The 24915-nt window shown below is 32.1% G+C and overlaps 2 protein-coding genes across 3 annotated transcripts; one reads left to right on the top strand and one right to left on the bottom strand.

The window, feature by feature from the left end:
• The first annotated feature begins 4064 nt into the window (after window positions 1-4064).
• LOC110993349 (sine oculis-binding protein homolog) lies at window positions 4065-22334 on the top strand. Its single transcript, XM_022259563.2, has 4 exons — window positions 4065-4279; window positions 16792-16924; window positions 19952-20130; window positions 20405-22334. The coding sequence occupies exons 1-4, from the start codon at window positions 4187-4189 to the stop codon at window positions 21656-21658; spliced, it is 1659 nt and encodes a 552-aa protein (XP_022115255.2). The 5' UTR covers window positions 4065-4186; the 3' UTR covers window positions 21659-22334.
• Window positions 22335-22428: 94 nt separating this feature from the next.
• On the bottom strand, window positions 22429-24703 carry LOC110993302 (guanine nucleotide-binding protein subunit beta-like protein 1). Of its 2 annotated transcripts, none has more exons than XM_045634606.1 (2): window positions 24398-24703; window positions 22429-23656 (listed from the first exon to the last, which is right to left on the bottom strand). In XM_045634606.1, the coding sequence occupies exons 1-2, from the start codon at window positions 24424-24426 to the stop codon at window positions 22822-22824; spliced, it is 864 nt and encodes a 287-aa protein (XP_045490562.1). In that variant the 5' UTR covers window positions 24427-24703; the 3' UTR covers window positions 22429-22821. The 2 variants fall into 2 exon arrangements, with proteins under 2 accessions (XP_045490562.1, XP_022115198.1); XM_022259506.2 differs by having other exon boundaries at window positions 22429-23640; window positions 24398-24696.
• Between the last annotated feature and the right edge of the window lie 212 nt (window positions 24704-24915).

Raw genomic sequence — 24915 nt, 5'->3', positions numbered from 1 at the left:
TACTCACTGGACTCTACTGCTCATGAATGTTTTTCTCTCACCCTAGACGATTTACAAATGCCACGCCACATCGTTAACTATTCCAGGAAAAGCTTTAATGTGAAACCATAACTAGTAATTATGATTCACTAGTGGAAGGGGTAGAATTGGTTGAAAACAATCCTCAACACCTCTGTGTGATTGTCTTACTGCATGAAGACAAAGTGATAGAAACAGCTTGGACGAAGAAAGAGCTGCTGATGAGTGACGTCACCAGATAATTAATTACGTTGTTCGCTGAATAAATACGGCGGCAGCTATCATACCTTTATAGACAATTTTCAATTACGCTAAATAAAGATTCCTTCGTCTGCATCAATAAAGAAATATTAGACGGTTTAAAAAGGTTCTAATTAGACATATTTTTGTTTTCATTGACTAAAGCCAACTTCTGTCTGGTTTTTCTACAGATACTCGTAATATATTTGTTTTTGAAATGAAAGGCAGCGCTGTAATATGATTGTCCGAAGCCCTAGACTTAAACCTAGGTACTTGTCATAGCAAAAAATAAACACGTCAAATAGATAACCTATTTCCTTCAACGTTCTAGGGTCGGTTAAAAATACTGTATAAATTTGCGTTAGTCACAATGAACAATAATTTATGTATGTTTGAGTAGAAGTACCTAACATTATTAAAGATTTTCGTTTTAAAACACATTTTACATAATTTCTAAACTCTAACGGTGTTTTTATAAGTTATAACGATATAAATAGATTTCCATAATTATTCAAAGCCCTCGTTAAAAGTAAATTAATCAAAAAAGCTTTTTATAAATGTGACGAATACTTAAATGATCATAATCCTTGGGATTGATTTGCTTAAGCTTGGAACTTAGCGATTAAAAAGAGTGGCGGAAAGTTTCTTGCTACTTCTTCTTGCCCGGGCTACGCCCTTGACTTGCGAACTGGTAGTAAATGTAAATTTATTTATATTTATTATATATTTATTTATTAATGTATAAAATGTAATTTTTTGACGTTCATAAGTGTACTTAGTTTACCTGTATGAATAAAGATAATAAATACTTTGAGTTGAGTTTATTTAACAAACAATTACGCGTACAAAAATATAGCCTAGTTAGAATGGAAACTATTGCCTAATACGTTTAAGTACTGTAACTGTATTCCGTGAAATGGGTTTGATACGCGGCAAAACTATTGTTTCTTGACGAAAATCTTCATAAACCTACAGTGGCTCATTTACCAGTAGGCTGAGTAGGATGAAACCGAGGGCGGCAGATTTTGATTTTTCATAGAAATCAAAATCATTTCTGCGTGTCATTTTTTGATGTTTTACTGATAGAATTGTTGTCTGCAACAACATTTGCATATATACTCCTAGTAATAACATTAATTTTAGGCATAACAAGGAACAGAAATCCTTTTTTTCTAAACTTGATAATAGTGCTCTTTACTTGTGTCCGCCGGCTTTGAATTATGAAAATCTTCTTAAGAAACTAACACACTTGGACGAGTATAAGGGCGCTGGCCCAGACGATATTCCGCCCATTTTTATACGCAAATGTGCTAAGTATTTGGTGGAACCTCTACTTACAATTTATAATAAATCTCTTAACTTAGGAGTTTTTCCGGACAAATGGAAAATGGCTAAAGTGGTACCTATCTATAAGTCGGGGGAAAAAGAGCTAGTTGCTAATTATAGACCCATTTCTATTCTTTCCTCCTTTGCTAAAATACTTGAGTCTCTAGTATGTCCCTATCTTTATAAACACTTTGAACAGTTAATTGCTTTATCACAACATGGGTTTATGCAACGTAGATCAACCACAACTAACCTAGTTGAGTATACTGAATTCCTAAGTGATGCTTTGGATCGTGGTCTCCAAGTTGATACGATTTATACAGACCTCAGCAAGGCTTTCGATCGAGTTCCTCACTCTATACTTTTAAATAAGTTGTCTAGCTATGGCGTATCACCGCGTTCTCTTAAATGGATTGAATCTTATTTAAGTAATCGCGAATTTTTCGTTGTCGTTAACGGCTTTAGCTCCACAATACATAAAATATCCTCCGGTGTACCACAGGGCTCTCATTTAGGGCCAATACTATTTAATATATTTGTAAATGATTTAACAACTTGTTTTAAGCATTCTAAGGAGTACATGTACGCAGATGATCTCAAGTTTTGCCGTGTTATCAGTAGCTCCGATGATTGCTCGATGCTCCAATCTGATCTGAATGAAGTGACCTCATGGTGTGTCTCTAATGGTATGGAGCTAAATGTCCGAAAGTGTCACTTTATTCGTTTTGCAAGAAAAAGGGATATTTTAATTCACAACTATCATATAGGTAGCGTAGTACTTCGAGAGGAAAGAGTGATTCGTGACTTGGGGGTAATTTATGACAATAAGCTAACGTTCTCAGAACACCAAGACTTTATAGTTAAGAAAGCTTCTAGAATGCTTGGTTTTGTCATAAGAAATACTAAAGGATTTCGTAGCATCAAATCAAAAATACTATTATACAATAGCCTCGTGCGGAGCATTCTAGAATATGGTTCAGTTGTATGGAGGCCGCATTATGCGACGCACATGCTACGACTCGAGAGATTACAAAAGAGGTTACTGTGGCATCTGCTTTTCTCCAGTGGCATCTCGAAAAAAAAGTTGCCAACGTACGAAACCAGGCTGGCACACTTTAATATGATGTCATTGGAGAATCGCAGAAAAATTATTGATATATCGTTTGCAGCAAAGATATTCAATAATAAGATTGATTGTCCGAACCTTCTTTCTAAATTTAAGATTCATGTACCCTCTCGATCCCCTAGGCATCCCGTTATTTCATTTGTCCTCCTTTCCGTAGGACGCGTTTTGGTCAAAGCTCTCCGGTGTCCAGATTAAGCATTCTGATAAACAAGTTAGGTCTGGATATCCAGAGTTGCTCCCCTCACACTTTAAAATCGATTTTGGTTTAGTTTTTTGTAATTGTTTCTTTTTTGTAATGTTTGTTTTGTTTAAAAATTGTTACGATTGATTTTTGTATGTGCTCTAAATGAATGTCATGTTTGCCTCTAATTGCTCATCACATTCAAAATTGTATTTTGTGTTTGTTTTTACCAATGTATCAGTGTGCCGAGCGTTGGCAATCTTTATCAATAAAAAAAAAAAAAAAAAAAATAACCTTTGACATGATTAGGGCCAAATTTTAGCGTGCAAATACGTTCGCGGCCGCGTTTAAAAGTGCATAGTGCATTTTAAAGCAGTGATAATATTTTTTGCAATAGATATTGAAGATAGAAGATATGAAATAATACGACGAAACTAATCCATCGATATTGAATTTTACAATGTGCAAAATTGTCTTTTTCTATCTATTTTTTGTACAAATCTTTTGAAGTGTCGCCCGTGTATATAAGGACCTAATCTAATATGTATTTTATTAATTGGATTTTTTTCAAAATGTCTCGCGGGCCGGTGGTTGTCCATATATGGGCAATATATATATGTTCTAGCGTAAAACAGTGTGCCTCCCAATCAGTATGTAATTGACTTCTGCTAGTAGAGGCCCACACATTGTATAAGTAAAAAGAGAGAATGAAACTGCAGAAAATGTATTTCACTCTTCTCTCTTCCTGTGTAACGTAAGCAAAAATAATTTTCAAATTCATGTTTTTACAACCAAATCAAAAACTCATCTTACAATATGACAATAGTCTTTCCAAGTTAAGTTATTTTACGTTTATATAAGATTAAGATTAATCTATTGTTAACGAAAGCTTCATATTTTTAATTTTAGTAACTATTAACTACATTGTAAACGAGAATTGTTTTGAAAGGACTTGATAATTTTATTAAATAAACGACTTAAGTGTTCACATTAAATTGTATAATAGCAGTCGTTCCGTTAATTACTTCGATTATGATATAAGTTTACAATGTTTTCCGCCCAAAAGCTCTTTTTAAAGCTCCGCCCATTCACCTGACGTTTAAAGCTTAACGCCCTCAAAGCGATATGCTTTACTTTTGTCTACACACAGCTCACTTCAGTGACTACTGACTAGTGACTACAGTCGCGCTACGATCACAGAGCGCGCTAGTCGCGAGTAGGGTGTAACAAGTTTTAATGTTTACAGACACGTTCAACTTTCGTATCAACTTTTTATAAACAAACTTCACGTGCTTATGGTGTTTTGTGATAAAATGGACAAAACATCTAAACTCCCTTCGTCTCCTACTAGAGCACCTGTAAAAAAGGAAAATGAAGAAGAAATTAAGGTAAGTTTTAAATTAATTTGAAAACAAAAGATATTTATTATTTTCTTCTATTTTTGTTTAATTCAGGGTTATCTATTACGTGGGACTGGCATACTGCCTGTTTTATCTTTGTTGTAATGTAAGTAATAGAAGACGTGGCGTATTTTTAAATATTATACCAGACATGTCAAAGTATTAAGAGTTGTTTCTCTCGACATTATTTTTTTTATATAGTATATAGTTTTAACATTAATTAAATTTTGCAATGTATTATAAAACGCGTGTAATTTAACGTTTTCGAGGCCTTTTCCAGCCATTAAAGTGTGTAATGCGATATTCGAAGCGCGCTCGGATCGCTGTAACCAGAGACGTTGGATGTTTTGATAATAGATATAGGTGTTGCCACTGTGTGAGTGTGTACCGATTGGTTACGTTATACGTGTGCGTGCGGGGTAATTTTAGACGTTCCTTTGCTCAAAATGAAACGTGAGACCGTCCCAGGCCACAAGTCGACGCTACAATTTATTGTTTACACCTGATTATCAAATGACAATTATTATCGAGTAGTAATACGCAACATTTAGATTGCATAAAAGAAGTAATATAGGTATGATGCCTGGCGGTGTTTCGCGCGCTTTTATTTGGCATTACGGAAATAGTTTCAGATGTCAATAACCCCATTGGTGACCACGCGGCGTTAACGTCACGGGACTCGCGACAATTTGTAGCGAATTTTTGAGGTCGTTTTAATTTATGGCGTTACGTGTCTAGTGTCCCATTTTTCCGCATTTTATGTTTTTTATTTATTTTATTCTTAGAACGTAAAAATACATTTTGTAATGAAACAACGTCAAGAAACTTATTTTTTTCCTACATTTGGACTGTGCTTGCAAAATATAAATTTGAGAATTAAGGATTTACTCAAAATATTTTCCCTCATCTGTTGTACTACATTTAATTATGTTATTATTAAATAGTAACAGCAAACAGAGTTAGTAATAACACCAATAAGGCCTAGTTCAGTTTGTACGCCCTAATATTTTTAACTAAGAAAGCCTTGTTTTGATTCCCAGCAAAACAATTGTTTTGGGTCAAAATAAACTAACTAAACAAAACAGATATACCGATGTGTGGAATCACACATTTCACTGGGGCTTCTTATCTCACAAATAACAGCTAATAAGACTAAAATATCTATGATTAAATTAACTCTATCTTGTACAACAACCTTATTGTACTAGACGATTTCAGACTTATATTAATTATTATATTGTATATGATTTTGTAAAATTTTATTAGCATTGTTGAATTGAAATGTATATTGTATTCTCTATAAAATTTAAAAAGAGAAAATTAAGAGAACTTGAGCAAATATGTATTATTTTGTTCAACAATTTTTGAATAAATAAATCTGAATGTGTCTTTAGTTATAACAAGACATCGTATCTGTCTTACCGTTTAGATTTGATAAAACAATTAGCTTTCCATATTATATAAACTATAAGTAACTAAAACTAAAACCGTGCTAGACACATTAATAGCATAGCTTATGGCGCTACGGATTTCTACGAGTCTTGAGCCTTTCTTCGTTCCCGTATGCTGAAAATCGTTTTATCCCTAAAATACAGGACTGGACTCCTCCGTATAAAAATCTAACTGCGAGTGAATCTTTCGCGTGTTAACCGCTTGAATTACATTCGATTTATATGCAAATGCAACGTTCATCTCCATTATTTTCACATGCATGACATAGCTTCGACAATCGGATATTTGAAATTTCAACGATAGCATGCGAAACTCCGGTAATAGCCGTCAAGACGAAACTAAAATCGTGAGCATACAATGTTATGGTATTACGTTACTCGAGAATTCGAGATTTAAAGTAAACTATATCTTAAATGCATCCGTAAACAAAGCTTTCATTTTGATGCATTTTACTGACGTATGACTCAAAAATAAATAGATTTTAAATACGGAACGTGACTAGGTTCAAATTATTGGTGTACAAAAGTCGTGTTTCGTAATATTTATTTATTTTATTCTTAGGTAGAATTTATGAGTTCAATGAAATTGTATACCATGTTGACGAAATCTTTCTAATTGAAGAATGTTTGTATGAAAAGCGCTACCGTAAACATATGCCGTACTTATGTGTAAATTACATGAAAAATTGAAAAAAAATTGTTAAGTATGTTTTAAATATAATTAGGATTAAAACATAGATTACAACATCTGTAAGTCATAATGCAACATTGAACCTAAATAGAATGTTTTCCGCGTGCACTTTGCACGTCAGCGACATTGCAGCGCACGCGCATATTGGGCCAAGGTCGCTCGTCTGTTGGCCACGTAACCTTAATATTATAATCGAGATTTCTCTTACCATCCTTCATGGAAAAATCCAGTAAACGTTGTCTCTAAACCGGCCGATTAACTGCGAAATTAAATCCACACAAATCTACGTTTACGTATACTCGGAGACGCTTTTGCTTGAGGTTACCTCATAAGTTAAGGAACTAAGGAAGATACTTCGTTCAGAAACCTGATCGATGTACGAACTATATGGAACCAGATACAATGACATTTTTCCGAACCGAAGAGCGAACCAATTCATGAAAGACCAGCAACGCACTTGCGAGTTTTCTAGCAATATGAGTGCACCATGCGCGGTATCACTTAACATCAGTTGAGCCTTCTGGCAAACGGGCTTACAATTACAATCGCTCCTATTACATAAAAGAAATTCAATATTGTTTTGACTTTAGATTCAGACAAAGTGTTAAGAATAAATGCCTTATATCAAATCTAATACTGTTTTTACATATGAAAGTCATGTATATGCATGTTCAAGTTACTGAACGAACTTTTAGAAAACTTTTAACTTTCCATTGTGTGTAAATTATTTATTTCGTAAATTCTAATACAATTTATTTGATATTCATAAAATAAATAAAATTTCAACATCGACGTGGTAATATTTTGATTGCTACTGCTGGGTGTCAGCACAATACCTCTGTAAAACTGTTTACTTATTGTCATGAATTGGCTGGAATAAGCACTATAATTGCCGATTATGACGTCATCTAATGATAAGCGCTCAGGGGGCTTAGTCTAAAACTAAATTTGTATGAAAATGACAGTTCGTCTCGACTGTTAAGGAGCCTCTAGTCCAGAAGGATTAGAGGCTAGTCGCAACTTGGAACTATGTGGTACGACAACAAAGTATGAAAATTTGCATCGGCAGATCATTTTAAGTAACCCGTAGATTGAATTCAAAGTCAATTTAATAATCCTTTATATGTATTAAGCTTCAGCCTTGTTGAATGAAATATATTTATTTCATATTATTTAGTAATTGCTAATGTGTTTAATTTCTTTTCCCGTATCATCTCGACGTCCGTCGTTCCACAACTGAGTTTTTTTAAGGCAGTGCACCACCACTATGTGGAACCAGATGCGTACTGAAGTATTTCTGAAACAATTCGACTGAGGGGCCTTCAAGAAAAAAGCGTATCAGTTCTTAAAAGGCTGGCAAATCACTAGCGAGCCGGCAATGAGAGTGTCCATGGGCGGAGGTAACAGGTATTTAACTTAACATCAGATGAGCCTCTTTGCCCATTTGCCCCCTGTTCTATAACAAAAAAGCGAAATAATTATAATAAGCAGTAAAGAAACCAGATAAACATGGAAGCGAGATGGGCAATGGATCTTGGAAGATATCTGATAGCCAGTTGTAATTGACACCCGACAATGTCTTTGCATTGTATGTTCATCTTCTCAAAGATTAAATATTAGATGTTTACTCACGTTTTGTAATCGACACTGGATGTCCTTCAATATCCTTTAAAAAAAATTAATGAGTGTGTTTAATGTATTTTAAGAACTGAAAAATATTTCAACTTCTGTTACTTCAAAAAGGCATTCGAAAACTCCCGTTTTTAATTTATAATCTACTAAGTAAGTCTAATTTTATTCATTTTAATTAAAGTATGTAAATACACAAATTTACAAAATGACACGGTACTTTAAGTAAAAGGGCACTAATAGTTTTATTTACTTTTTATAAATTATGGGCGTATATTGACAACTTGTATATAAGTCTTCGTTAGTATTCAAATGAGATGAAGAATGATATTGACTGAACCTAGGTATTTTTTCATAATACACACGTCTATATGAAAAATAATTCAAAGCAATTGAAGTACATATACATTTTAAGTAATCATGCAGTGTTTTTCATAAAGGGCCTTATTTAATTCTGGAAAAATTATATGTACACGTATATAGTTGGGCCGAAGTCCCCAACGCGATATTCAATGACTAAGCGACTGTCACCGTTTATATAATTTTTCTATATTTATTGATGGAAACATAAAAAAAAATACTTACATGAGCTGTTTAGCATTATTCTTTGATAAAAACTTAATTAATAGTAGCTACTTTGTAAGCATAGGGAATATTATATGAAAATATTATAATGTCTGCAGGTGCTTAAATGAAATATTCTAGGTCCGATTACAAGATAAGTACTGGGAATGTATACCTTTAGTCTTTGCAAACATAAGCTTAGTTTGCTATATAACTGTAAGAACAAGACTTTGAATTTCATACTACATACATATTTTTTAAAATAATTATTATAATTACTACAACACTAACTATTTATTATTTAATTATATTACATAGTAAATTTCTATCTCAAGGTTAAGAAGTTGAATTATTAAGTAAAGGTGTTAAAATACAAAAAAAAACTTGTATTTATTATCATGCCGTTAACCAGTGACAATGAAATAAATGTTAATCGTTTTGGTGGTCATAAAAATAAAATTTAAAGCAAACGTAACCCCTTAGACGTAATCTGATACAATTGGACGATGGCTTTTTGGCCGGGTCGCTTTTAGCACGGTGTCAAGTTTCCTTTGCATCAGATTTCAGACCGCCTTGGCTCTCACAATCAGCTATATGACTACTTACACATTTGTATATTTAAATATATAAATAATACAGACAAATTAATACGATAATTGTACTGAGGTGTATTAATTATCTATGTAACGTGATCGAAATGGGGAACCCCTTATTTTGGGACCTAACCCTCTCCAACTGTAGGTATACTGTTATTGCTAGGTACCTAGTTTTATGGTTAACAGTTTAGGTTTAGGAGTTTCGAAATATTCTTAACTTCCTTTTTACCGCTAAAAATAGGTTGCCGCAAAAATAATTTAAAAAATACCGTTATTTTTTTCCAAAGTAATAAAGAATATTTTTAATTACGAAATAATCTGAGGAGCCTGAAACCTCCACGAAGGTTTCAATCGCTGTTTTAATTATCCTAGAGTTTCGAAACCGGATTCGCGTTCGTTAATTTTAGTGAAAAGTGAGATGCGATGAGAACATCGCAAAAAGCCTACGAAAGATGAAAAAAATAACAGTGTTTCGAGTTACTGTTTACATTGAAATATTGGTAAAACGTATTAATTATGTATTATACTTTGCCAATTTATTACCTTTGCAGTAACAATAATTTACACGTATTATCTACTTATTAATATGTACGAATATAGGATAGAAAGACGTGCAATTATCTTAGTAGTTATTTTGCCTGAACGCCTCGAATATTCAGATTATTAGAGTAACAGAACACAAAGAGTTTTATTTTTAACTAAATATTTCTTCTTATTATTTATTTCCGTTAAACAAATATAACTCTCCGACATTTAAATTTTAGTCAGCATTTGAATCGACTAACTTTATGATGATAAATATATGTTTGATCCAGAAAGCTTTTCCGTCAGAGCGTTAAACATGATCCCTTCATAATTAATGCTGGTCTCAACTAGCTGGGCGCTATTGGACACCGTTTGCGTCAGCCTGACGTTAATTTTAGTGTAACGAGATACGTCTGGCAACACTAGTTTTTATCCTGTGTAAGCTTTAGTGAGATTTGAGATATTTTAAAAGATTTCTTGTATATGAGTATTAAAAATCTTTAAAGGACAAAAATTGTTAATATATTTGTCGAACCGGAGGACAAAAATTCTTTGCTTAAATGTTTTCAAAATAATTAAACCTGATTTCAGAAGTCAAGAAAACTTTTTACGATTGGTTTAATTATGATTAAGAAAAGTAACTTAATTAGAAAAATATCTCACCCTGGGTGGTAGTGTGGTTTCGATTGCTTTATATAAGTTGAAAAGCATTTTTTATTCATTATATTTTCAATTAGGTAGTTCTTTTATCCAACATTATCCTATCTTCAACAACTATTTACTGCATTTGTAATGCATATAAAATCGAATTCAGGTATTACAAATATGGCAACACTAAATCTACCTTTTCAAGTATTGGTTCTTTCAACTTAACATTGATTTGAAAACTCGTTTTCAAGATATGCATATTTTTTGTTCAGCTAGTAAATACAAACGCGAGTTGGTGTTAAATTTCTGTTCTATTAAGAAAATAACACTTGGTATCTTATGACTCGTTCGAGATCGAGTTACATGACAGCATGGGGTCACGACAACTTTAATACTATCGTAATTATTGAATATGGCAAATTGGCAGATTAACTTGATATGAAAGTAGTACCTTTATCGATTATATATCACAATAAATGTAACTGACTATGTTATTCATTCAAATTTTATTTTTCCGTACACGTCAAGTTTGATCAAAACTTGTTGGAAAAGTAATTATTAAACTACAAAAGGTTTGAATTTACATTTGGGGTCGTACATATATATATACCTATATATAGTAGGTCTGGCTGAAGTGTTAACAACCGAATAATTGTTTGGCAAATTAATTTTAAGTTTTTAGATACTTAAATAATATGTATTATAAATAAATTTCGGCCATACTGAATTATTTAGAATTTTTTTTTAAATTCGAAATTAGCGTCTGGGACAGTTTTACAGCAATAAAAATGTCTGGCAATATTAGATTTACGTTGTGGAAAGTACAATAAATCGAATGAAAAAAAAACTTCTTAAAATGATTTAAAAATCGATATTTTACCTGTGCAGGTAGGATGCGCACTGATGAACGCAACCACTACCACCAGCCAGATAGTCCATATGATGTGCGGGAGAGTGAGAGAGATAGGATATCTAAAAGCTGGCCTTACTGAAATGCTCTTTCAAAAACGTTGCTAGCTCTTAGACGATAACCATTTATTCTTTGACTCAAAACGGGACTACATTGGTTTAATTTAGATGAAATAATAAGTATGGCTTAAAAGTTACGAATCACATAATATAGGTACTAAATGTGTTTAGTTATATTTATCAGGGAAACAAATTTATTTTAATATAGCTGGTGACGTTTTCAAATAAAAAAGTGAAAGTCTCACATTTTTCATTCTGCTCATATTTTCGCGCGGTTTCTGAAAACGGGACAATTTTCCGTCCACAGTTCATTTCGGGGTCACCGGGACTCGTGATAGGAAAAAGGGACAGTCCCATTCAGAACGGGACGTTTGGGCACGTTATCCATGACCCATTCAGGGGTTACAGCACATCAATAGCCTTTTATAGCTGTTATTCAATTACGTTGTACAAATGAACTAGTACTAATTATTGCGACCATTTCGCAGTTTTAACTATGGAAAATTGTTGACTTTCAATTTTTCAGTCTAAATCGATACAGACATTAGAGAAAACGCAATTGTATTAAGAATACGCGGATGATTCTAAACATCCACAGTATAAATATACAGTATAATTTTACAAAGCGTTCAAAAGCAGTGTTTCTGGCTACACGAGTCTCCCGAAAGTGTGGTTTCACATGACCAAGCTCCCGCTCGAAGAGTGCAGCGTAATGCGAGATCGCTTTGTTTCGCACGAGACGTTATAATGAGTAGCTTGTGAAATATAATCGAGTGACGGATATCGGAGACGTAATCGGAGGCAGCGGTTTTTGTTGCGTTTCGAATCGATTGCATAGGGTTAGATGATTGTAATCGAATAATGTATTTGATACGTTGTATTCATAGAATGTGATTAAGGGTTGTTTTGTGTTAAACTAAAAAATGACAATTGTATCATGGATATTTTTTTTTTGTTTGTATTGAAGAAAGATCGATATTTTGGTACAAATATGTATCTGGCCAAAGTGTAAATTTTTGTATAAATTTCAAGGTGTAAAAAATATTATAATTGTAATAAAGATTTGACATATATGTTGTGTCTGATAAGAAATTAAAAGGTTTTTAAAATATAATTTGAGGTATACATAATATGCTGTATTTTTGTAATCACCATATACTAATCAAATCATAATACAATCAAATCATTACAAATCTGTAATTTAATAAATTTTCTTTATCTGAAGATATTATTGTATACAATATTGACAAAACACAAGTACAACAATTTAAGAACCGATTTCTTCACTCGACAATTCGAATTTAGCCATTGACTTTTGACTGGTTTCTTTACGATGTATCTTTCTGTGCACTAAACACTTGTAGTGGTAATAGTAGAATTTGGAAAAATAAACTGCTATAATTTACACAAGAAACCTTGGAAAATAAAAAGATGATAAAATTAATAATAAACTATAAGCAATGATATCTATGCTTTTAGCTAATTTAAGTCTGCTTTTGTTAAACCGACACCGAGCAGAACAGTTATTCATGTTACAACTCGACTCTTAAGGGAAAAGCCGTAATACGATGCCTTAAAAATAATAAAGTTTCAGTTTAATTATGTAAATTTAATTTTGTCTTCTCTCGTTAATAAAATAGTACTTAAAAATAAGGATTAAAACGTGAGACAATGTTTTAACTACTTAGAATTCAATTTCTTGTTTTGGGTTTATTTCTTGTCAGTTTAAATTGAAATTTCGATGTTTTTGTGTGTGTGTCTATTATATATTCATACACTGAACCATCATTTGTTTTGATAATAGACAATCAATTAATAAGTCAATGTAATGAAATTCAACTCAAACCCTCTTGACCACATTTATTTATAATGGTTTTATGGTTGTGTAATTATAAAAGTAGATGTGTTAGCATAATTAAATGAAATTTATTCGAAGAAATATGTAGTCTTTTATATATAAACAAAAATAATCGAGTGGCGTTACAACCCTTATAATATGTGTTGTATTTTTTTCAAATCGACACTCCTATTGTATTCTTTTGAAATATTACCGGTTTGCTTTCATTTATAATACCTATATATAAACTTCTAAGTACCTCGCTTTATGTAAATATATAAAAAGCACCCAATAAATATATCAGAACAGTGAATAAATAAAATATTTGTTTCCGTTCACATTAGCAGAGCGATCGTTTTACACGGCATTAGGTAAATTATCAGCTCGACTGGTCGCCGACATGCGATATCTTTGTGTACCGAGTTCCCACTGCCCACTGCTCTGTCTCGCCTCTGTTATCTATTGCCAACCATAATATATATCTTATAATAGAGGCATTAATAATTGTCAGTTTATTTAATCTTGTCTTAAAATGAATTCTGATATTTTTAAGCATACGTGTTAAAATTCCTATGCCTTAATATACTACGAGCAATAAAGTCAAGAATATGACCACGTCACACACATGACCTCATTATCGTAAAAGTATCGTCCTAAGTCCCAACTCATTTGCGGAAGTGGATAACTTTTAAATAACAAGAAACCACTTTTATTTAATTTGAAAGTTCAAAAAAATAGAGAAAGTCCATTTTTAAAGTTCCTAAAAAGCAGACAACGAATTTTAATGAAACTGTTTTTCGCCTTAACACAAATGAAATGACTTCTTATTTTAAGTGATACTAAATTAATAAAATTATAGTGGAGCTTACAACACGTTATTGTATTTCAATTTATCAAGTAACAAGAGAGAACAGAAGCTTCTTTGTTGTTAATAGTATCGCCTTTGTAATTTCCAGTGTAAGTTTACTAGCAACACTGGCATGCGTAGGTCGGGTATTGGGTTTCTTGCGAACGCTCCTAAATTTACCTTCGCCGTGCTACTGCCATTAAAAGCATTTATGTTCTATACGATACCGATATTGGTGCACGGCTTATGTTACATCCAGGCGACAGTGTTCTTATTTTTTATTAAACAAATATTAAGGTGAAAATGAAGGCTACTTGTACAATTAATTGCAACTAAAACACTTGATATTATTATAGTACCTAATACATAGGTACTTTAAAAATAGCTGTTGCGTTGAAAATGTTACTTAAAAAAAAATATTTGCCGCTCGGTCTGATCTAAAAAAAGATATCAAGATCAAAACCTGAATTTATAATGTAAAATGGGAAATTAAATTAGGTATATTTAGCCATACAAATAGGATGTGGTAAATTTCAGATCTTATCGTCAAAATACTCATTTATTCAGTATTACCGAATAGTTATTAGAGACCTGCATCATTTGTGCCCGTTGAACTGAAATGTTTGTTACGAAACTGACTAATGGGGGTGTGCAGAGTTACCATATTAGCCACTCAGCCGCAGCACAGGTTTTAGCACAATATCATATATTTAGGCGATTGATTTATATTAAAACGATGGCAACATTTTGCCTTGTCTAAAAGTAAAAATTTGTGTCGCTTGTCCATTGCGTGGATATTATTGCTGTCCCATAAGATTGTGAAATTCGAAATTCAAAAAGTGAAAACATTTTTTAAGTGATACATCGCTCTTGGTTTTAAATCCTTTGCACGATATATTATAATATAAATTTAAACATGGTATTATACCTTTATGATAATATTATCCTTGAAGACACTAATTAATTGTGTGCTAGCTTCACATGTCAAAGGATGCCCACCCTTTGATAATAAAGATCTTTTTGAAGATGTATGACTGAGCTATCGTTTACTAATTTGATAAAAATCCTACTATAATAATATAGTGATATAATCATACCTATATATAGAACTTTTCAATTATTTTCAAATAGTCTTTCCTAAAATTCCATTTTCGTATAATCAAATTGACAGTGTATTAACATTCCCATTACATTTAATTCTTGTTTCTTAAATTTAAAAAAGTATTATAATATTTAATACATTAAATTCAACTGTTGGCAGTTTTTATAGTTAGTTTAGTTTGGCCTAGACAAATGGACATCTACTATCGTAAACGAAAGTAGAATAGAATTAAAATGTATGGGAATGACATTTGTCACGTGATCTACCTTATCGTTGATTACCTACTAGATTGATTGAGAAATTAGAGGTTGTAGCGCCACTGATTTTTTTTATTATCTTTATTTTCTTTTTTATCTTAAGTTTACGATATCAGTGTCAAATTTTGAAGCTAAACTTAAATTAGAAGAATGTGGTGCCCATCGAATCGGTACAAGTAATTTCGAATTTGTATTTAATTTTTTCCCTTCGATCCTAATTTATCAATAGAAAACAAATAGACCGTGATTTTTATATAAGTAGGTATATTGTTAATTATATGAATCAATTTCATATTAATTTCATTAGATTTTAGATTATTTTTTTAATTTATAGAGGTAGAAGAAAAGTAAGTATTTAATATAAAAATCATCATTACATCACCGGAGCTCACCTGGAGCACCTGTAACATTTGTTTCAAAATTATGGTAATGAAAAATATGTGAGGAAGTATTATTGTAATGAGTATGCGTAGATACTTTAAGAAAAGTTCGATCTTTTTATAGCGGCACAGATACCTCTTGAATTACGCCTTCTCTCGCCGGACTTTTTATATATTCTGTCAAATTTATTTACACGGCTAACGGCTATAAAAGCCAATGAAAGGAGGTCACGCAAGATCGTTTATTTTATACAATTCGTGTTATTTAAGAATATGTTATAAAAATAAAATTTTATTCTTGAATCTTAGGAAATTATTACGGTAAATAGCTAATTACATAAATCATGTTTTTATGCTGTAAATTCTAGTTGGATCTTATATGAAATTAGTTGTAAATATTAATCTGACTCACATAGTTTACGTACACGCCCAAAAATTTATAACATATATAAATATAAACTTTTATTTTTTTATAAGAAGTAAGATTATAGGTTTTTAAACGACCCACATCTTTTATTGCACCTTTGACTATCTTATTTGGTGATAACACACATTGTCTATGCTCGGAAACGAAATGCATTCGAGGATTCCAACAAAAACTTACTACGTTTACCTTTATACTATTATTTTTGAGAGCTTTGCTTTCTTTCTATGCACTACTTGCTAATACTTGAACGGCCCCATGCCTTTTTTATTGTTTTTTATCTTTAAATATCAGGACTTATAATATGTATTACCGTTAGTATTAAATAATCATATTGATTGATAATACATGCATCAAATGACGTTTAACTAAAATTAACGTGACACGATGTTTTTTTCTTTTATGAATCCAGTATCATGTCTGAATTCATAATTTACTTTAGTTACTGTCAAATCTTTTTGTACTCTGCTTCATAGAGAAACCAAAACTACAAGAATGAATGAAGTTGAACTCCCATTCTGATACTGGCAACAATTAACGTTATAGAATATTTATACTTTATTTGTTATTTTTTGAACAGGAATTTGCCGAGACAGCAATGAACGAACTACTTGGCTGGTACGGTTATGAGCGTTTGGAGTTAAGGAGATGGGCGGCTTCTCGGGCAAGAGAACCTTCGAGTCCTGAGCATCACACAGAACAAAAGAATAAAGGTATTAAAATAATTAATTCAGGCTGTTTGTTAACAATTGGCGTTGTTGTCTATGACACCGATTACCCTTGATGGTCCTTACTCTGTAACTTGGAATAGCGATAGTTACAGCGATTCCGGTCGCAATAATGCTTCATTCATTCTTCTTTCAGCAAAATTGAAAGAATCAAAATCGAACTTGCATTCAAAAACTTCGGAATCTAATGAGTGATTTATACCTATTCAAACAACGTTTAACATTTTAAAACGTGCCAAGAGGTCTTTGAGTAATGGAAGAACATATAGATAGCCATTCTTGAAATCCACTAAAATTTTAAAATAATACATGTCTTCATTGTAGCATCTTATTAGATGCTTTGATTACTTTTATTGCGATAACAAAATATCTGATATGAAATAGATCTTATGAATACGGTACTGATAAAAATAGATCGAGTACTTAATGTAATATGTACTTATATTTTATTTCTATCCATATTACGTAACGCTAATAATATTCCTAGAATCGGTAGGGATATTGTTGCCGAGCTGTTATTCTTTGAAATTTTCATTTGCACCCTCGCTTACTTTCGATATGGGGTAGCTGTTAACTTGAAATTATTATACTGCCTGATTGGTATTGTGGTCAATGTAGTACAAATAGCAGCATACAAGAAAAAAAACCTGATTACACATAATAAAAAGGATGTACCTATATAATTAAAAGATAATGTGCACTATGTTAAGTTCCCTGTCTCCGCAGTCCGCTAGCCATTTGATATATTAATTATTAATTAGGAATTAGAATTAAAAAATTCTACATAACAATTAATATTGTTCGTAGGATTTGAATATAGTGAAAATTTTGTTTCAAGAAAGTGGTAAAAGATGATAGGGCCTATGAAAGAGAAAATGTCTTCAAGAAAGAGAAGTTAAAAGTGCGTTGTGTATGATGGTGTGGTCGGTGTTTCCACACTTAAGCATATTTCCATTAAGTATAGTTGCTAGCTATATGGCTAGCAAAAACATATAGGATATTCTAAGTTTGTCGCGGTGTTAAAAGTTAAAAATCTTGAGTAATTGGCTTATTCGAGATAAGACGCTTTTACCAAATCCGTCTGCAGAACTTATTACTGTTGCCATTACTACGAGGCTGTGTAAAGTTCGGATCTCCATGTATTAAATAAAGCATCTCACTGAATCAATAAATTATTAATAGTAAATATTGAACACCAAACTGCGTACAAAAAAGGTTATGGATTAGATTAGTTGAACAAGAACATGCCACAAAAATTAAAATACGTTATCAAGGTTGAACCTACGATTCCACGCCCTCGCCCTCATACTTACTGTTCGTACATTATGTAGATTACAGACAATGTTTTCTAGGAATTATACTCTGTATTAAATTCATAATGAATCGTATTTTTCGTAGAACATGTTTTGTACAAAGTATTCATAATACCCTTGATAAATATTTGTATGGCTACATCGATGTTTCGTTCGTATTTACAAATTTGATATCACAAAGTTGGTTTACTATTCCTAATGAACGTGAATTTGCTTTCGCGTATCGTATACCAAACATGTTATATAAGATATTTTGTATGTGTGCCACAAATGAAATTGTGGAAGTTTGTGGTTAAAATGCGATGATTAAGAGCATATACGGTTACCTACGGGTATTCTGTTACTGAAACGAGAAAGACGAGCTAGAGGCACTAATATAGAGAATTCGATAATGAAGTAACACATATATTACTGTTAAATATTATCGTAGAGTTAACACCACTGTACTGATTAGTGTAAGCACTAAATATTAATAAATAAATAATAAATAACACAAATACTCTAATATGTCTATTTGATTTGATATTGAAGCCCCGTTAGGGAATTACGTGTCATAACTTCTTATTAAGTTTAGTAAGAATTTAATTTTACGTTGTTAATATTTTGTAAAGAATATATTTGAGCGCGATGGCAATAACAAATTCAATATTAAATTTATTATATTGATATGTTGTACTGGCTATGGGGTACCAAGTAATTTGAATTTATTTATTTATAATCTGTTGGAGTAATACAGTACAATTAATGCAATCAAATATAAAGTATGATCCTAAATAAGGAACTTCTGAAATACATACAAAGTCTGGTAAAGGCAACAATTGCATTTTGTTATTTAAATTAAAAATAAATAGTTTTGTTGTATTGTTGAATGCCTAAGTCACCGTCAAATTAAAGAAAAATCTAATTTAAAAAAAAAAAACAAAAATTAATAGGCGCATGCCATATCGACAAATGAATAATTCGAACATAATGAACAGAATCTCAAATATCGAACAATCCGATCTGGAATCGTTAGTCCGCGAAACAGAAATTAATAAAGTCCATAACGAGATATCATTGCTTTGTCTGAAACGAGGCTTCGTTAATGAGAAACCTGTGCCTATCGCGTTTCTGAATTGTGTGTTCAATTATATGCAATTCATGTATGGGTTGGTAAATTTACTTTATCAGAGATTTTACAATAGATTGAGTTTATAACTAAAGGAGCTAAGGTATAAGACGTTATGATGTGTGCACGACACTTCCTACTTACTAGTAATGCTTAAAGAGTTAATAAAAGCATAATAGATAATTATATCGAAAGGAAGTGTCGGCTAATGGAGTAGCTTTTTGGTTAAGCGCGCGACAGAAATCGTGGGTCAATTTAAAAAAAAAATTGAAGCACGTCTCAGTTACAGGCTATAAACTAATAAAAGGTACTTGTATTATAAAAAAGCTAAAATAAAAAGCTACCTTTATTTTTATCGGTTTATTAAAGTTTAAAATGTAAAATGATACCATAACAAAGTTATAGTTGTTTGAATGATATTAAGATATTCAATTAAAAATATATATTAAAATTAAGGAGTTTTCGTTATAATGTTACAAGACATAAGTCTAGGTACTTATACCATGTAGTTTTCAATTGAAATACTGATTTTTCTCTTAACAAGTATGTATATATAAATTTATTGATCATAAATGTTGTCTCGCATTTCAGATGAATGTTCATGGTGCAACAAGAATATAACAAGTGAAAGTGGCGCGTTACAGCAGGCTGGGGCGGTATTTTGTTCAGAGCTTTGCTTCAGTCAGTCAAGGCGCGCAAATTTCAAGCGCGCGAAAACGTGTGATTGGTGTCGACATGTGAGGCACACCGTTGCCTATGTCGATTTTCAGGTATATACCATAATTATAAATTGATTAGTATTTGTTATTTATTTCTTATAAGTTTTTTCAGTTTCTAAGTGGAAACAAAATCAAATAAAACAAACCTAAATATATAAATGGCAAGTTGATTAAAACCGTCTTTAATTATACCTTGACTAAGAATCTAAAACAACATATCCATTCTACATGACTGTAGAATGGATCTAGGTTTCTAACGTCTATTTATTACACTATTAAGGTTTAGATTTAAAACAGTGTCTAATCGTTGTTTTTTTAATTTCAGGATGGCGCAACGCAGCTACAGTTTTGCTCGGATAAATGCCTAAATCAATACAAAATGCACATTTTTTGTCGAGAAACTCAGGCGCACCTTGATCTAAATCCTCATTTGGTCAGCAGCTCCTCGACATCCAATCTTATCACTCCAGATCTGTGGTTAAAGAACTGTAAAAGCCGATCGGTATCACCACTGTCTGAAAGGTCTGGTTCCCCAAATACAGAACCCAAGCAAAGCAACGAAAAAGCATCTGAGTCATCGTGTCATCGAAAATCACCAATGCCGTTGATAACCATAGCCCCAACTGCTAAACTTATGAATCCAAAGCCTACAGATGAGAAAACAATTACACAAAAATCCCCGGAAACAAAAAAAGAAATAAGACAAACTAAAATGAACTTACGAAAGCGTAGAGCATCTAAATGTACGTCTACAGTAACCTCTCAAACAATACGGCATCAGAATACTACACCAAAGGCACAAGACTTGAGAATGTGTAGCCCCTCTATCGATGGGTCATCGCCAACTTCATCAGTTACTGTTGGAAATAGTACTATTCAATCCCCACCCAGTCATATAAACGCTCAAATGCCTCCGTTTAATCCAATGTTTGGAATGCCACCACCTGTTTTTCTTGATAATCCTGCTCATATGAATGATTATAGACATGTATATCCACCGCGTTTCGGTTTCATGCCACCTCGTCCTATGATGCCGCAAGAAAGGCCGAGAATAATTCCTCCAATAAACTTCTCACATGCCATAGGTCAACCACCGCCTGTAACTGTTCTGGTTCCATATCCAGTAATTTTACCCATACCTCTTCCGATTCCTATCCCGATACCCTTGTCATCCTTTTTACAAGCACATCGAGTTAATACAGTAAAAACCGAGGTTAATAGTGACGACACAGAGGGCCCGTTAGATTTTACTATAAACAGTGATAAAAATGATGCCAAAGATTCAGAAAACAGTCACAGTAAAATTAACACCGAAAAGGAAACCTGCTCAAGTGAACTTAATATAGATGACACAAGGTTGGAAAGCGAAAAAGAAAGTTTTGTTTCTGAAACAAACCCGGAACAAACTTTGCCAAAATTTAAAATAACGAGACTAGGAAGAAAAATGGCAAAAATAGTGACCAAAGCGAGGGAAACATCTGAATCTTCCAGACCGCTAAGAAAAAGGCGAAGATTGGTAGAAGTCACTCCAGATGATGAATCTCTCATTCCCAAGACAAGGAAAACTGTTGAAGTTTAAATTTAATTTTAAAATATACTTATTGTAATTTAATTCAAATACATATCACAAGCTATGCTGCGAAGTCACCGCATCTAATTCATCTTTAAATTATGTACTAGTCCTAGATTTAATAACGTAGATATGTTTGCTTGAATAGTTTTGACTTTAATTATATATTAAAAATGCATCTAAGCTCTTAAATTAATAATTTAAATGTAAATAAAAATAACAGTGATATATACCTACATCCATTTTTATTTAATATTTTTAGTGTGACCATAAAATTATTTTTATACATGTAGGTTCTTCGTAAATATGCGTATCCAGGAGAAATAATCCAGTCTTTTTTTAAATTAGCTTTCAGCTATAAATCCACTATTTAATGTTGAGAGAAAGCTCATACGAGAATGGGTGGTTTTCAGTTATAAGGAATTTACCCTCAAATGTTTGTTCTCACTAAGAGTTTGTGCATTTCAATACCTGGGACATTGTAGTGGACAGAAACTTGAAAAGCATTCTAAATTTCAATAAACTATATATATTTTATATAGCCTTGGGATTAGCCTGGATACGTAATACACAAGACCTAATTGACTCAGTACACAAACCCTTTGCAAATACATAATTTTTTATTAATTCTAAAATTAATATGTAACATATTTTGTAAGTTTAAAAGTAATGTAAATATATTTTCTTGCCAGGAAAAGTGATAATTTCAATTTTATAACACTTGTGTCCACACAACTTACCTAATAGTTATGATAGTTGTTAGGAAATAAAACTAAATGTCATTTTGAACACAATTTAATTTTGTTGAAAGAAAACAGTGCTAAATAAATCATTCAAGGAAAATAGTCATTATTATTATCTTTATTGTAACAAAATTATACTTATTCTAATGACTTGGCCACAATTGGTAGATACCATTTTGTACACTGTAATTAATTTTGCTTTTGGCAAATAAACAAAAAATGAGATCCAATTTTATAGCTGAATGTGACTTTTAGAAAAATTCATTACAAATCTAAGTCAACCTTTGGTGTTCAAGTAAATTTCTTCAATTTGAAGATTGATATATAACAATAATTGTAAAAGTTGTTTAATAATGCAAATAATTATTAAAGAATATCAATCATTCAAATGCCTATGACATTAGATTAAATATTTATGACTTTTCTAAATCATTGCTTTTGATTGTACAAATCCCAAAGAGTAATAACTCCATCAAGGCCACCTGCTGCCATAATGTTTGCATTCCACATGGATACTTTCTGGGTAGAATAAACAACATCTTGGATTGCTCTCTTATGTTCAGTTAGGACAACTAAAGGCCTTAATGAAAACCACGAGAAGATTCGAATATGGCCATCCCAACCACCAGAAACAAAAACTTTTGCATCAAGTCGAGACTGCACTTTATTAATTCCATGATTTTTTATTGTTATATCTGTACCATGGACCAAGCTCAAGTCTTTTCTCCCTATACTAAATATTTGTATCACATCTGAGGCATTCCCAATGATACCCCTCTGCTGATCTTTACAGAAATCCACTGACATGGGGCATTCTTTAGTTTGAAGTTTAGCAATCGCCTGACTAGTGTTGAGATCCCATAGAAGAAGCCACCCAGCTTCATACCCTACTAATAAGTAAGACTTTTCTGGTGCTAATTCAAAGTATTTCATGCACATTGGATCTCCCAACTTTGGTTCTGAAAATTCTGGTTTTAAACTTCCAATCTTTTCGCCCGTAAAGTTATAAATATATACTTGGGATTCCCTATCAGGTACATATAGTGTTTTGAGTTTTGTGTTGGCTTCAAATCGACAAAAACCAGGGTAATCCATATCAATTAATGTATCCTCTTGATATCCAGAGTTCGTCAAATTAAATATTTTATATTTTCCACCTTTTTCTTGAGTAACTAATTGGTCTTCTGTATGTAAAAGATGAAGAATGGGAGCTTGACCAACTTTTATCTTTTGTTGCACTCTGTTTGTCTGTAAGGATAAAAAACTATTTTTAACTCGACATGCATTCAAGTAATTTATACATTTTTGCATATTAATAAATTCTTTGACCTCACTATACTGTTTACTTTAAACATATTGTAATGAATTTAAGATTACTTGTTATTATTTTACAAATTTATTATTTAAATCACGTTTATTTTTAAATAATATTTATATTCAATTTACAAGCTACTTTATTTTGATGATTGTACTTGATTCACGATGTAACGAATTTATGATGATATGTTATTACTTTACAATTTTATTATGTTTATAATTAATATTTATAATTTACAGTATAGATTATTTGATGATTGTATTTGTTTAATATGTTTTACTCGATGTAAGTTAGTTGATTGACTCGATACCGACAGTGACAAACATAATGAAGGGTAGTCTTGATACGATCTAAAATAAGTGAGGTTATTCGGACCGATCCGCTTGACGAAGACGGACGTTAAATTGTAAGCTGTGTGGTTGTTTAAGGATAAGAAGTGTTGGAAATATACTTAGTTATTGTTGTAACAAAGCAGGCGTTTATTATTATACACCGAGAATCGAATAGAGAGAATTTATCTCAATATATTATCATAAAGACATTTTGTTTTTCTGGGTCACAAATTGAGGGTAGTAAACAAAGAGCAGCTGTATGAAGACAAGAAAATTAAATACTACTTAATAAAATTTTGTGCGTAGATGCACCTTTGTAAACATCACTCAATATGCTTTTGACGTGTGATCTTACCTGAAGGTTGTATGCATAAACATAGCCATTCTTTGAACCGGCTAGTAACCTCTCGAGACCGCCAGGTAGAAAGCTAAACGCCAAAGAGAAAACCGGTGTATTCTCGACATTTCGTATGGTGTATACAGGGTCGGGAGGTAATAAAGCCATCGCAGATCAAGCTCAAACCGAAATATTAAACCGGATTAAAATAAAAAATAAAATTAAAATAATTTAAGCCATGAGAAACGAAACCACAACTACGCACAACACAAAACTGACACAAAAACAAAATATGTACGTTCATTTGCATAATGTTGTGACTTGCTGATATGTCAAATGTGAGTTTTAAGTTGTGAGTTGTGACACATATACTTATTTTTCATAGCGTCATTACGGTTGTGATCAAATACTAAATTATGTAAAACTTGAGAATATTTATGCTTGGAATTTTTACCTACCTATCTATTAGCAAAATAAATGCAATGAATAACATATTTATGCAATATAAATACTGAAGACACAGTAAAATATCATAT

Source organism: Pieris rapae, chromosome 3 (assembly GCF_905147795.1).
Source record: "Pieris rapae chromosome 3, ilPieRapa1.1, whole genome shotgun sequence".
NCBI classification, from domain to species: domain Eukaryota; kingdom Metazoa; phylum Arthropoda; class Insecta; order Lepidoptera; family Pieridae; genus Pieris; species Pieris rapae.
The sequence above is the reverse complement of the archived record's forward strand: the minus strand, read 5'-3'. Positions and strand labels throughout refer to the sequence as shown.